The sequence below is a fragment of the Borostomias antarcticus genome (assembly GCF_949987555.1).
Source record: "Borostomias antarcticus genome assembly, chromosome: 6".
Classification (NCBI taxonomy): domain Eukaryota; kingdom Metazoa; phylum Chordata; class Actinopteri; order Stomiiformes; family Stomiidae; genus Borostomias; species Borostomias antarcticus.
The window spans coordinates 31,923,156-31,938,155 of NC_140239.1; the positions used below are offsets into that span (position 1 = coordinate 31,923,156).

The window sequence follows — 15,000 nt, forward strand, 5'->3', positions numbered from 1 at the left end:
GAACGCTCTATATCAGCTGGTTGTCAACAGCCGTCGTTCTCTAGTGGGTGAAATTCTACGTTAGTGGGTGAAAAACATGGACTCACAGATTCTAGGTTCTTTTGACCGTGCTTCTGTGACACCACTGTGACACGTTAAGGGGGTTGTAGTGCTCACTGTGTGTCTCTGGGGGACCAGGTGTTATAGAGGGGGATTTTCCTAAGAGTCTGGCAACCGCTGTGGCCTCATCAGCCCCGTTCTCAGTGCAGCTTGGCGCCTGAGGACTCAGATGAGGGAGGAAATAAACATGATCATGAGTAAAAAAATAATATATATATATATTATTTTTTTTAAATTATCTTACAACAGTGGCCTGTCTTCATAAATATCAAAGTGAGGCTGAGCAGAGCAGAGTTCCAGTAGAAGTCAGTAATAACCAGTTCCAGTAGAAGTCAGTAATAACCAGTTCCAGTAGAAGTCAGTAATAACCAGTTCCAGTAGAAGTCAGTAATAACCAGTTCCAGTAGAAGTCAGTAATAACCAGTTCCAGTAGAAGTCAGTAATAACCAGCTGTCCATCAAGTCAATCATGATCAAGTCATGTCTCGCCTCCTCCATAGTGGACACATTCTTTCTGGTATGAGATATGCACACTGCTGACTCATGAATACTCACATAACTTGCTTTGTTGAACAAGCTGTCACTGTAGGGGAACCCTCTAAAAAATGTTCCAGAGAGAACCCTTTTCAGGTCAGATGGAACCCTTTTGGGTTCCAATTGCAAAAAAACAAAAAACTCAGTTACGGTTATGTCAAAAGCCTCCGAAAACAGGTCATCAAATGACCAGCACAATCCCAACTCTGGTGCACTAAGGTTTGGACCTGAGCATCATAGTCAGGACTAGTTTCCTCACTGTAAAGCACTCTGTGCACTCGTGCTGAGAAGAGCGCTCTATAAATAAAGTTTTACGTACTTACTTACTTAGTTTGGTATTCAGCATCATAACGTAAAAGGGTTTTACCCGACTTGGGCTTCTGAGAGTGTATAAGACCAAACACACACTGTATACGTCAATAAGAGTGTAAACACACACTGTATACGTCAATAAACATCGCAATATGTTTTCAGCACGTTGATGACGCCGACGTTGGAACACTGTGACCTTTGATCAGCCCCCAGTGGAGCTCGCTGAGACCACACTGAACACGTACAAGACAGGGGGGCGGTCCAACATCCCCCACCATCACAACCTCACCCCCCCACTCAGCACACCAGCCTGGGTTAGAGGGGGGGGCGTGACAGCGTGTTAGGGGCGTGACGGCGTGTTAGGGGGGTGACAGCGTGTTAGTTTCAGTGCAGTGGGAGTGACAAGTGCTTATGACAAGTGTTTCTGACATAGCTCTGGTCTTTGATGATATAAATGATCTTTAAGGTCAAAGTGTAGACCGTGATGTCAGAACGCGTAGGAGACGGTGGTGAGGCCCAGAAGGTCGGGGAGGGAAGAGGGGAGAGGCCCTCGCATCTGGATCTGAATATCTACCCAAAACACACAGAGACCTTAGACTGAATGTGACCTGAAGAAAATGTTCAGCCAGCATGTCAATACAAACATGTGTTGTGGACAAACACTCATCCCTTAGCATCATCCGCTTATTATGAACGCTAGTAAAGTCCTCAGACGTCAAATTTGAAGCTTATGACACAAGAACATGACAGTTGGGATCATTATAAAAAAAAATTTTTTGTGAGAAACCTGCGATCCCACCTTTGTGGACTTTGATAAGTGTGGAGGGAGGAGTGAACAGAGGTCAGCGGACATGTTTGACTTTGCTTCACTTAAGGTCAGAGAGGAAGTGAGGACAGTGACTGCTTCTAAACACTGACAGGATATCAGGATCATGTTACTGTAGTTTCTGCTATCGTATTGCTGCTGTAAGTAGGTTTGAACCACCTCCTCTCCACACACACACTTGCTCATTTGTGTGATGAAGCTCATTGGTCATTTGTCAGCGCGTGAACAGCTTGGGCGCGCATTTGGAACAGCACATCTTTAGAAATGGCGTGCCTTTGGGCCGGACCCCCCCCCCCCCCCCCCATTTGGAACATGAGTGACCTTGAGTTTCTTCTTCTTCATTGTTTGGGGTAGTTGTTATGTCCTCTCTCCCCCCAGGCTCGGGGCCGAGGGGCTATCCTTTTACCACCCCCCTGGGTGAGGGGTCACCCGGGCTATATATCCGGCACACCTCCAGGAGCCATGTCACCTTGAGCTCCTGATATAGCAGACATGTCCTCAAACAGCGCCTGAACCTCACCTTGTACTGATCTGTGGATAAAGGAGGTACTGGCACCAGTACTGGCATTTCATCTGAATTCCAGCTGGCTCAATCTCACTGTGTTCATCTGAGTTCCCGCTGGCTCAATCTCACTGTGTTCATCTGAGTTCCCGCTGGCTCAATCTCAGTCACTGTGACCTTTGATGAAGAGATGAAGAGGAGCTGAAGATCATATCAGAATAAGCTGGTGCTCAGCTGCATCAGCCCCATCAGAGCGGAAGCATCTGACGCCGGTTCTAGTGTTCTCTGTGTTCAGGGAGGAGTGTTCTAGTGTTCTCTGTGTTCAGGGAGGAGTGTTCTAGTGTTCTCTGTGTTCTCTGGTCAGGGAGGAGTGTTCTAGTGTTCCGTGTTCTCTGGTCAGGGAGGAGTGTTCTAGTGTTCTGTGTTCTCTGGTCAGGGAGGAGTGTTCTAGTGTTCTGTGTTCTCTGCTCAGGGAGGAGTGTCCATGCTGGGTGGCGGTGGAGCAGTGCCCCTTCGTCTTGGGCCTGAGCAGCCAGAACGGAGAGCTTCTCCTGGACGAGTGTGTCCAGGTCACCGAGGGAACCAAGACCAGACAGAGACGCCTCTTCCTCTTCAGGGACGGCATCGTCATCGCAAAGCTCAAGTAAGAGGGGTGCACAGATGTTCACACACACGCAGACAAGCACACACACACACACACACACACACACACACACACACACACTCATACAACTCACACAAGCACAAAATTAAATTAAATTAAATTAAATTCAAACAACTTTATTAGTCCCACTAGGGGCAATCGATTTAGAGCAGCCTGTTGTTTTACAGAAAAAATAAAAACATCACAAAAGCTTTATTAACCGGTGTGTCTTTATGATCTATTCCTCACAGAAGCAGAGTTTGAACTTGGGTCCAGACCTTCTGCCCACTCCACCAGGGTTGACTGATTCCTGGTCTGACATGAAACAGCTCACCTGATATCAGACAAAAGAACTGTCAACTCTGTTGAGTCTGACATTCGATTGGAAGATTCAATGTTCCCTAACCAATCAGCAGAGACCAATGTATCTGCCTGAATCTAATGACATTTTAAGCCAAAACGAGAACGCAAAAACCCATGATAATAGTTGTGTAGAAATGGAATAGTCATGCTGATAGAGCGTTTCACCCAGAGTCTCAGGGCTTGAGGAGAGAGTGGGTGAGAGAGAGGGGAAGTCACTGCCCCAGGAGGAGGGGGGAGGTCACTGCCCCGGGAGGAGGGGGGAAGTCACTGCCCCAGGAGGAGGGCACCGTGACTGGGTGAGAGAGAGGGGAACTGCCCCAGGAGGAGGGCACCGTGACGGGGTGAGAGAGAGGGGAAGTCACGGCCCCAGGAGGAGGGCACCGTGACGGGGTGAGAGAGAGGGGAGGTCACTGCCCCAGGAGGAGGGCACCGTGACGGGGTGAGAGAGAGGGGAACTGCCCCAGGAGGAGGGCACCGTGACACAGCAGGGATTCTCAGGAGAGAGGGGGTGAGAGAGAGGGGAAGTCACTGCCCCCGGAGGAGGGGGGAAGTCACTGCCCCAGGAGGAGGGCTCCGTGACTGGGTGAGAGAGAGGGGAACTGCCCCAGGAGGAGGGCCCCGTGACTGGGTGAGAGAGAGGGGAACTGCCCCAGGAGGAGGGCACCGTGACGGGGTGAGAGAGAGGGGAACTGCCCCAGGAGGAGGGCCCCGTGACTGGGTGAGAGAGAGGGGAACTGCCCCAGGAGGAGGGCACCGTGACGGGGTGAGAGAGAGGGGAACTGCCCCAGGAGGAGGGCCCCGTGACTGGGTGAGAGAGAGGGGAACTGCCCCAGGAGGAGGGCTCCGTGACTGGGTGAGAGAGAGGGGAACTGCCCCAGGAGGAGGGCCCCGTGACTGGGTGAGAGAGAGGGGAACTGCCCCAGGAGGAGGGCTCCGTGACTGGGTGAGAGAGAGGGGAACTGCCCCAGGAGGAGGGCACCGTGACACAGCAGGATTATCAGGGGAATTCTGCCTTCAACAGCTTCTCTATTTCAATAAGGTCACAGTCCCCTCCCAAAAATAGCTTTCAATATCACTATCACAACTCTGTTCTCATGTGATGAACATAATATCACTATCTCTGTTCTCTGTTCTCATGTGATGAACATAATATCACTATCTCCGTTCTCTGTTCTCATGTGATCAAAATAATATCACTATCTCTGTTCTCATGTGATGAAAATAATATCACTATCTCCGTTCTCTGTTCTCATGTGATCAAAATAATATCACTATCTCTGTTCTCTGTTCTCATGTGATGAAAATAATATCACTATCTCTGTTCTCATGTGATGAAAATAATATCACTATCTCCGTTCTCTGTTCTCATGTGATCAAAATAATATCACTATCTCTGTTCTCTGTTCTCATGTGATGAAAATAATATTGAAATATATTCAATCTCATGGTTAGTGGGTTTGTTTACCCATAATGCCGTAGAGGAATGCACCATGTTGCTGATTGGATCTCAGCGCTGTGGCCACGCCTCATCAGCTCCAAGTCTTTTATTTTCATATTTAAACGCTCTGCCTTCAACCTGTCCCAAAATTCTAATTATTATAATTGTTATAACAAGGTCTATTATAATTGTTATAACAAGGTCTATTATAATTGTTATAACAAGGTCTATTATAATTGTTATAACAAGGTCTACAAAGACGCAGTTTTCACAGAAGCGCTTATCGCTCTCAATTTATCATAGCAATATTTAATTGCTTAAAATCTCACGAAAATCTTACATACTGCAGCTTTAAATGTATGACAGGGATCGGATGACAGGGATCACCAGGGAAGAAGTTATTAAATGTATGACAGGGATCACCAGGGAAGAAGTTATTAAATGTATGACAGGGATCACCAGGGAAGAAGTTATTAAATGTATGACAGGGATCACCAGGGAAGAAGTTATTAAATGTATGACAGGGATCACCAGGGAAGAAGTTATTAAATGTTTGACTGGGATCACCAGGGAAGAAGTTATTAAATGGATGACAGGGATCACCAGGGAAGAAGTTATTAAATGTATGACAGGGATCACCAGGGAAGAAGTTATTAAATGGATGACAGGGATCACCAGGGAAGAAGTTATTAAATGTATCACAGGCATCACCAGGGAACAAGTTATTAAATGTATCACAGGCATCACCAGGGAAGAAGTTCTTTTTCTCAAAGACTGGAAGCTTCATACAGACCTTGAGTGGGCGTTCAAACACACTCAGACAAATGTGTTCCTCTCGCTGCTGTAGCGCTCTGCAGCGGCCCACTGTTCCAGTAGAGCGGTGAGGGGGTGCAGGGAACGCTCTGTACAGTAGAGCTGTGAGGGGGTGCAGGGAACGCTCTTTACAGTAGAGCTGTGAGGGGGTGCAGCGAACGCTCTTTACAGTAGAGCTGTGAGGGGGTGCAGGGAACGCTCTGTACAGTATTGAGTACAGTACGGTGACACGTCAGGGCTTCTGTTCTCGTCTGAAAACAGTGGAGACCAGAAGATACTTCATTCATTTACCGTCATTCATTGTCCGTTTTTCATTAGGCAGTCTTATCTGTCCTCCCACCATCATCATCATCATCATCATCATCATCATCAGAGAACCCCCCCCCCCCCCCCCCCCCCCACTCATCCTCTCTCTATGAGGGTCTCAGGGAGCTAGACCCCGAGGTGAGACGTGTTAGGAAGTGACAGAGAGAGACCTTTTAGGAGCTGAATGTTTTCCCAGAAATACTCAATCGCAGCTGTGATGGTAGATCTCACGCAGCTGTGATGGTAGATCTCACGCAGCTGTGATGGTAGATCTCACGCAGCTGTGATGGTAGATCTCACGCAGCTGTGATGGTAGATCTCACGCAGCTGTGATGGTAGATCTCACGCAGCTGTGATGGTAGATCTCACGCAGCTGTGATGGTAGATCTCACGCAGCTGTGATGGTAGATCTCACTCAGCTGTGATGGTAGATCTCACGCAGCTGTGATGGTAGATCTCACGCAGCTGTGATGGTAGATCTCACGCAGCTGTGATGGTAGATCTCACGCAGCTGTGATGGTAGATCTCACGCAGCTGTGATGGTAGATCTCACGCAGCTGTGATGGTAGATCTCACGCAGCTGTGATGGTAGATCTCACGCAGCTGTGATGGTAGATCTCACGCAGCTGTGATGGTAGATCTCACGCAGTCTGAAATGTCCTTGAAAACCTTTTATTGTTTACTCAACAGGCCCACAGACAGTGAAACCTCAAAGATGGAGGACAGCGCATTTCACAATTCTATTCATCTCATCCCACAGCGTTCAGACTGCATCTACAGCTCAGTCCTCACCCAGCGTGCTGCATGTCCAGGGGTGCTCTGAAAAACCCAAACACAACAGACTCCCGGCCGGACTGCGTGTGTGTGTGTGTGTGTGTGTGAGTGTGTGTGTGTGTGTGACGTGTGGCACGAGTGTTTGCGTACTATGCACGCGTGGTGAGGTGAAAGTTCCCCAAACTCAGATGAAAGGAACAGTGGTGAATCTAGGCCATATGAGATTGTGAACCGAATGACAGACAGGAAGCTGGTCACGGAACACAAGTCTATATAACATCAGAATGTCAAAACACTTCCTCAATGGATTTGATCGCAGTAATTAATCTCCTTCTTGTATGAAGAGGTAGTAGATGGTTCTGGATAATAGTTTGGGCATTGTGGGGATGAAACAAAGTTCTGGTGCAGTGCAACGACATCAGGATTGGAAACAAAATAGTTTGATTTCCTGTAGTTTGTAACAGTGAGCTAAAAAAAAACAACTAAAAACTAAAATGAGAGCTCCTGATTTCATTTCATTTTTCATTTCAAACCTTTATTGTGACTCGTAAAAGCACTGAGGTTTCCCTCATAGATCCTCATAGATCTGTAATTCTCTCTCTCTCTCTGTCTCTCTCTCTCTCTCTGTCTCTCTCTCTCTCTCTCTCTGTCTCTCTCTCTCTCTCTCTCTCTCTCTCTCTCTCTCTCTCTCTCTCTCTCTGTATCTGTGTATCTGTGTGTGTAGGTCCTGCTCTAGCTACCGTGTGAAGCACAGGGTGAGTCTTGTGGAGCTGTGGCTCTATGGCTTTGAGGACGAGCCAGCGGAGGAGGATGGAGGAGAGAAGGACCTCAGGAGCTCCTTGGTGTTGGCCTGGCCCCTCGCTCTCTGTGTGCTGTCCTTCCGGTCAGCAACACACACACACACGCACACACACGCACGCACGCACACGCACACGCACGAACGCACGCACGCACACACACACACACACACACGCACTCACACACAGGCGAAAGCAAGGCTGTTTAACAAAAAAATCTCACTTCTTTAATGATTGGTCTCAGTTTTGATGTTTCACTTTATTTATCATTAATGGCAGTTTGGAACAGTCATTCCTTTTCTGAGACAGGCCACTGTACGGCAAGTCTCAGAGTCCATTTCACAACACAGAGTCAGACTAGGAGAATATTTGTGTCAGTTGCTGGAATTACTGTTTGTGAATTCAAGTATAGTTTTCGCCGAATTGTTTTCCCTGGAGGTTGAGATGACTATGCAGAATCACAGTGAGCGCGCCGAAAACATCTCGTTACAGGATTTCAGGGAGAACTTGAGAGATTTAATGAAATGAGGAAGTGAGAGTCAAGTCTCCAGCATCACAAGATGATAGCTGGAAAAACAGGAAGTGTTTCTGACCACTGGACACATCACATGCTCCGTACGACGGGGGCTGTACACCCCCAGACCTCTGACAGGGGCTTTACACCTCCAGACCTCTGACAGGGGCTTTACACCTCCAGACCTCTGACAGGGGCTGTACACCTCCAGACCTCTGACAGGGGCTGTACACCTCCAGACCTCTGACAAGAAACCTGGGGCCTTCCAATAAAGAGGGAAAGTGCTGTAGTGATAGCATAGACCCACACACTGAATAAGAGAAACATGTTTAGCACTAAACTCACTGCTTGACTGCTTGGATCTCTGGATGAACACGGCCCATTCAGCCATTTGTCATGGCCTCCCACGGTTTCTTGTCAAATAACAAAACAGAACTTTCAACTGTTGTTGAACTGATGTTGACGTGTCATTTCTAGAGTCTGGGATTCACCAGTTTACCAGCATGCACTGTGTGGCCTGGCCCAATCCAAACGGTCTCTAAAAATGTTTTCACACACACACACACACACACACACACACACACACACACACACACATACACACACACACACACACATACACGCACACACACACGCACACACACACACACACACGCACAAGCATTCCAGATTCAGCCCACCAACGCTGGCGTATAGACAGGTGAGGATTGGAGTACATAACAGTGTACAGTACGCTAGGGCCTCCCTCTTTAATACATTTCCACCGATCGACAACCAACTGCAGCGCCAGCCTAGGAGGAAGTGGAAGGCGTCTGGTTCGGGGGCCGCCATGACGCTACTTCCTGTCTCCGTGACAGAGTTAGAGTTTCCAGCGGCGTTGGTATAGAGAGCGAGCGCGTTCTGAAGCGGCTCAGTGTCTCAGTCTGTGCTCTGGGTGATGGCTCCTCTCTCCGTGGACTAGTAGCTCACACCATGCTGTTATTCTACCTGCAGCTTGCCTGAGGTTAAAGAACGCTGGCTAGATACTCTGCACAGGTAAGACCCTTCACTTTGACATTACAGCTACTTGACTATATTTACTGGATTATGTTCAAGCTTTAATGGACTGTTATTGACTTTAATCTGTCTTAATTTAAATAAAATGTAGTCATACAGCATGTCTTTCCTAAAGTTGCCTAAAGATCTATCAAATATTGACTGCATGTGTTATTCTGTACATAAAAACAATTAGTATATTTAATCTTTTCATCCACCAGAGTTCTGGTTGAAATGATCATCATACTGATGAGAGTGAAAGCATGTGATCTCTTGTAATCTTATCATGCTGAACCATTTCATTGAACACAGTCTTTGACAGTTCAGTAACTTCACAGTATTGATCTTCTTAGCACGTCTTAGCACTTTGAGATTTCTCGGAATGTAAAGTGCACTATAAATAAAATGAATTGAATTAAATTAAAAAAATAATATTATTATTATTATTATTATCTTATGCTTGTGAAGGCAGAACTCCTGCTGCAGGTGCGTGATCAGTGCTCTAGCTACATGTCAGCTGCAGCGCGCTCGTCTTGACGCGCTGAGGATGGTTGAGGCGCTCGTGAGAGGGCGTGGTCTACGGCCAGTACCACGGGGTGTAGCGCGGTCATAGGCACGAGGCGCAGACACGTTTTATACAACGGTTACATCATCAGGAAACATTTATGGGATAAATACCGACTATTTCAGTGACTTCATGTCGATTTTAGTGAACTCTGTCAAGAAAGGTAGTTCCTAAAACTATCACGTTAGTTTCAAAACAACAGTGACCCCTAGCAACCAAACTACTCCTGACCAACCTAACTAACGTTAGCCATGAACGAGGTGTAGCCTACCTTTGCTGTGGTGAAACAACTTTCCATTTTGTTACGTAATGGAACTAACGTTTTTACAGGCAGTAGCCTAATAATAAGATGCACTAATATATTTCACATAGAACGGTAAAGAGGCGTTTCCTGTGGTATTGTGGCATACAACGGCTCTTAACCAATCAGATTGCGAGGTCGGATCTACCCGTTGTATAATGAACCAGTTGTGAGTTAACCGCTGGGGGGAAATGAAAGAATTCCTCTCTTCATTCTAGGAAGATAAAGGAAGCCAAAGAGAGAGCAGGTTGTTCTTCTCCACCTGCAGACGTCCTGATGAAGGTGCTGTCTGGGAACACCGCCGTAAGTCTCTCTCTCACTCTGCCACCATGTGCTGGGCCTCCGCCCCCAACCCCCAACCTCCACCCCCCAACCCCCAACCCCCAGCCCCCAGCCTCCGCCCCCAACCCCTCCGCCCCCACCCCCCATCCCCTCCGCCCCCAACCCCCAGCCCCCACCCCCCAGCCCCCATCCCCATCCCCAGCCTCCGCCCCCACCCCCCAACCCCCACCCCCCACCCCACAACCCCTCCGCCCCCACCCCCAGCCCCCAACCCCCATCCCCCATCCCCCACCCCCCAACCCCCAGCCCCCAGCCCCCAACCCCCACCCCCCATCCCCCAACCCCCAGCGCACACCCCCCATCCCCCACCCCCCATCCCCTCCGCCCCCAACCCCTCCGCCCCCACCCCCCATCCCCTCCGCCCCCAACCCCTCCGCCCCCACCCCCCATCCCCTCCGCCCCCAACCCCTCCGCCCCCACCCCCCATCCCCTCCGCCCCCAACCCCCAGCCTCCAGCCTTCGCCCCCACCCCCCAAGCCCCATCCCCCATCCCCCAACCCCTCCGCACCCAACCCCCAGCCCCCAGCCCCAGCCCCCCACCCCCAACCCCCATCCCCCAGCCCCTCCGCCCCACCCCCAACCCCCAGCCCCCATCCCCAGCCTCCAGCCTCCGCCCCCACATCCCAACCCCCAGCGCCCACCCCCCATCCCCCACCCCCCAGCGCCCACCCCCCAGCCCCCACCCCCCATCCCCCAGCCCTGCTCGAGTCACTGAACCTGAGGGGTGGGACTGTGCTGTTTGAGTCCTATCTCTTCTACATCTCTAATTCTCTCTCTCTTTCTCTCTGTGTTTTTTTCCCTCCCTCTCATGTCAGACTAAAGCTCTAACAGGAGGTGTCATGGAACCCTTCACCAGCTCTCTGCCTGACGTGAGTACCGGCCTCCTCTTCTCTGGCTGTGTTTTCCATCTCGTTGAGTCTGGTTCCAGTGGAGCACCTGATCAGGAGAAGCACCTGCGTGTCCCCAGCCCTGCTGAGGGGAAGTTGAGTCTATTTGTAGGCTTGGCTGGGGGGGTTTTGACGGTTAAGCAGATAAGAACAGAGGCTCTATGATTTGTTTTTCTCATTTCAAACCTCTATTTATACTCGTAAAGCACTGAGGTTTCCCTCATTTACAGTGTTGACAAGTTCACACAAATACACAAATAACACCAGAACAACAACAACAACAATAATAATAATAATAATAATAATAAACAATTACAGGTCGAAGTTGATGATATCAGACTCGATGAATAACTGATAGATATCTAGGGCTGGAATGTTTTTGTTCTTGCGGTTCTAGTGGTTTGAAGCCCGTGTTTCTGTTTGGGCCTGGTGTTGGGGCCTGGTGTTTGGGCCTGGTGTTGGGGCCTGGTGTTGGGGCCTGGTGTTTGGGCCTGGTGTTGGGGCCTGGTGTTTGGGCCTGGTGTTTGGGCCTGGTGTTGGGGCCTGGTGTTTGGGCCTGGTGTTGGGGCCTGGTGTTGGGGCCTGGTGTTTGGGCCTGGTGTTTGGGCTTGGTGTTGGGGCCTGGTGTTGGGGTCTGGTGTTTGGGTCTGGTGTTTGGGCCTGGTGTTTGGGGCCTGGTGTTTGGGCCTGGTGTTTGGGGCCTGGTGTTTGGGGCCTGGTGTTGGGGCCTGGTGTTGGGGCCTGGTGTTGGGGCCTGGTGTTTGGGGCCTGGTGTTGGGGCCTGGTGTTGGGGCCTGGTGTTTGGGCCTGGTGTTTGGGCTTGGTGTTGGGGCCTGGTGTTGGGGTCTGGTGTTTGGGTCTGGTGTTGGGGCCTGGTGTTGGGGCCTGGTGTTGGGGTCTGGTGTTGGGGCCTGGTGTTGGGGCCTGGTGTTGGGGCCTGGTGTTGGGGCCTGGTGTTTGGGGCCTGGTGTTGGGGCCTGGTGTTTGGGCCTGGTGTTGGGGCCTGGTGTTTGGGGCCTGGTGTTTGGGCCTGGTGTTTGGGCCTGGTGTTTGGGCCTGGTGTTGGGGCCTGGTGTTGGGGCCTGGTGTTGGGGCCTGGTGTTGGGGCCTGGTGTTTGGGCCTGGTGTTTGGGCCTGGTGTTGGGGGCCTGGTGTTTGGGCCTGGTGTTGGGGCACCCCACTACCCTTGTTTGTGCTTCGGGGGCGTAGAGCAGAGAGACCGCCCGACTCCTCTCCCCCCCCCTGTTCTCCCGAGCCATCAAACGTTCCTCTCTCATCTCCTTTTCTGTCCTGCGTTTCCAGGGTGACATCAAGATCTCCGCCCTGTCCAGGCCGCTGGGTAACGCGGAGGAGCGGTCGAGCCAGCCCGTTGGTGAGTTTGAGCGCCGTGCCTCTCCAGCGCAGGTCTGTTGGCGGGCAGGTCTGTTGGCGGGTAGGTCTGTTGGCGGGCAGGTCTGTTGGCGGGGAGGTCTGTTGGCGGGCAGGTCTGTTGGCGGGTAGGTCTGTTGGCGGGTAGGTCTGTTGGCGGGTAGGTCTGTTGGCGGGTAGGTCTGTTGGCGGGTAGGTCTGTTGGCGGGTAGGTCTGTTGGCGGGTAGGTCTGTTGGCGGGCAGGTCTGTTGGCGGGACTCTCGAATGTGTGCCAACATGCTGCAGAGAAGAAAAAAAGAGACGGGGTAACTGAAACCACAGAGATGAGAGACATGAAACACACAAGAACATGGCGTTAACCAGACATGCAGGAACTACAGCAGAGCGTTGTTTGCATCACTCTGTCTCCAGCTCAGCAGCGCTATCAGACTGCACTGAATCAACACTGCATCACGACTGCATCCCGCTCACCACACACACACACACACACACACACACACACACACACACACACACTGGCTCACCACGCCCTCCTCTCTCATGGCAGAGCACGGCAGCAGCAGGTGGAGTTTCCTACGGAAGCAGAAGAAGATCTCCCGCTCGGACGCTGACCCCAGGGTCCAGCTGTTCGGACGGCCGCTCTCTCTGACGTCCCCGGAGGACGGGACCCTCCCCAAACCCGTCACCGTACGTCCCGTACCCACAATGCACCACGCTCTGCTCTAGGACTTTACTTCCTCCGTTTGGGTTGCCTCATTTGGAATAGGTGTGAGCGCTGAGTGAGAAAAGTTACACTTTTGAGTGTGAAAAAGTATTACACAACAACAACAACAACAACAACACCACCACTCATGCTCACACTAATGAACCTTAATGAGGCTTCCTGATTGGTTCTGATTTGTTCTGCACCTCGCGCTATGCAAGAGGAAACTTCTGAGAATCTATTGAAAGGTGCAAGAGTCTTAGTTGGCCATGCATCTGCTAAGATGGCATCTAAAGCTGCAAGACAGGTTTGTGACCCAGTCAGACATAGAACAGCGTCAGAGGCAGTTTATGTGTAAGACGTGTAGCACTTAGTAAATAAATCAGCTGTGAGGGCCATCTTAGCAACGCATGCCGATTGTCACACTCTGATTGGTTGACTGTAGGTATGAAAGCTTCTGAAAAGTCTGTTGCACAAATTGTAAACAAACTATGTGTCAGCTTAGTTACCATAGAGATGACATGAAGAGTCACACACCGTACAGTACACACACACACACACGTGCACACACACACACACACACACACACACACACACGCACACACACGCACACACACACACACACACCCGTGTTGACCTGCGGTGCTCTCCCAGGACATGCTGGTGCAGCTGTGGAGGCGTGGCCCGGCCGTGGAGGGCGTGTTCAGGACGCAGGGGAACAGCAGGAAGCTGAGGAGCCTCCGGGAGGAGCTGAACACCGGGAAGGAGGTGGACATGGAGGACATGCCCGTGGTCCTCCTGGTGGGAGTCCTGAAGGTGAGACAGCCTGGTCCATCTCTGTCCTCATGATACCCTCCGCTCATCCTGCCACTGTCATCCTATCACTGTCATCCTACCACTGTCATCCTGCTACTGTCATCCTATCATCCTATCACTGTCATCCTGCCACTGTCATCCTGCCACTGTCATCCTGCTACTGTCATACTATCATCCTACCACTGTCATCCTATCACTGTCATCCTATCATCCTAACACTGTCATCCTATCATCCTACCACTGTCATCCTACCACTGTCATCCTACCACTGTCATCCTACCACTGTCATCCTATCATCCTACCACTGTTATCCTATCACTGTCATCCTAACACTGTCATCCTATCATCCTATCACTGTCATCCTATCATCCTATCACTGTCATCCTATCATCCTATCACTGTCATCCTATCATCCTACCACTGTCATCCTATCATCCTATCACTGTCATCCTATCATCCTATCACTGTCATCCTATCACAGTCATCCTATCATCCTATCACTGTCATCCTACCACTGCACATTATCTGCTACATCTTTAACACCTTCATTTAGTTTTGAATAATACGTCGCTCTTTAGGAAAGATTTCTCCAGACTCCATTACCAAGCGGACAAATCAAAGCTTTATTTGTATAGCGCATTTCATACCCAGAGGCAACACAATGCGCTTTACAGAGAACAAGGGAGGAGGGCATACGACCCACTCTCTACATATTCCAGAGGGAAGCAAAAAAACAGTAATCACCCGGGGGCCAGATAAGTGAGCTGTAAAAATTCTTCCCTGACCTCTCTCAACAAGGCGATGGAGCAAGCTCCAGGAGTATGTTTGTCTACCGGCTAAGAACATTTATAAAGCACATGATAGTATGCAAATGCACATGATAGTGTGTATCTCAAAGAGCCTTTGTCTACTTGCTGCATCACTCAATAGTATCTTAATTGAATCTAGTCAATAATGTGGACATGTGAACAGGTTCAAATGTAGCAGCTCTCCTAGCGTTCCTGGTCTTGTGGGTAATGTTTGTCATCTCTCCTGGTTGATTGCAGAGTTTCCTGAAGGATC

At 50.2% G+C, this 15,000-nt stretch overlaps 1 protein-coding gene across 1 annotated transcript in view; it reads left to right on the forward strand.

Annotated features, from left to right (window-relative positions):
* Positions 1 to 15,000, forward strand: part of tagapb (T cell activation RhoGTPase activating protein b) — a gene marked incomplete at both ends in the record, with an annotated part of 42,245 nt that overhangs the window by 24,220 nt on the left and 3,025 nt on the right. The window contains 8 exons of the mRNA XM_084440165.1: positions 7,334 to 7,492; positions 8,914 to 8,955; positions 10,040 to 10,124; positions 10,979 to 11,032; positions 12,353 to 12,422; positions 12,967 to 13,106; positions 13,792 to 13,938; positions 14,985 to 15,000. The exon at positions 14,985 to 15,000 is cut by the window's right edge and continues 94 nt beyond it. Coding sequence (XP_084296291.1) covers positions 7,334 to 7,492; positions 8,914 to 8,955; positions 10,040 to 10,124; positions 10,979 to 11,032; positions 12,353 to 12,422; positions 12,967 to 13,106; positions 13,792 to 13,938; positions 14,985 to 15,000 — 713 coding nt within the window. The remainder of the gene's footprint in view (positions 1 to 7,333; positions 7,493 to 8,913; positions 8,956 to 10,039; positions 10,125 to 10,978; positions 11,033 to 12,352; positions 12,423 to 12,966; positions 13,107 to 13,791; positions 13,939 to 14,984) is intronic.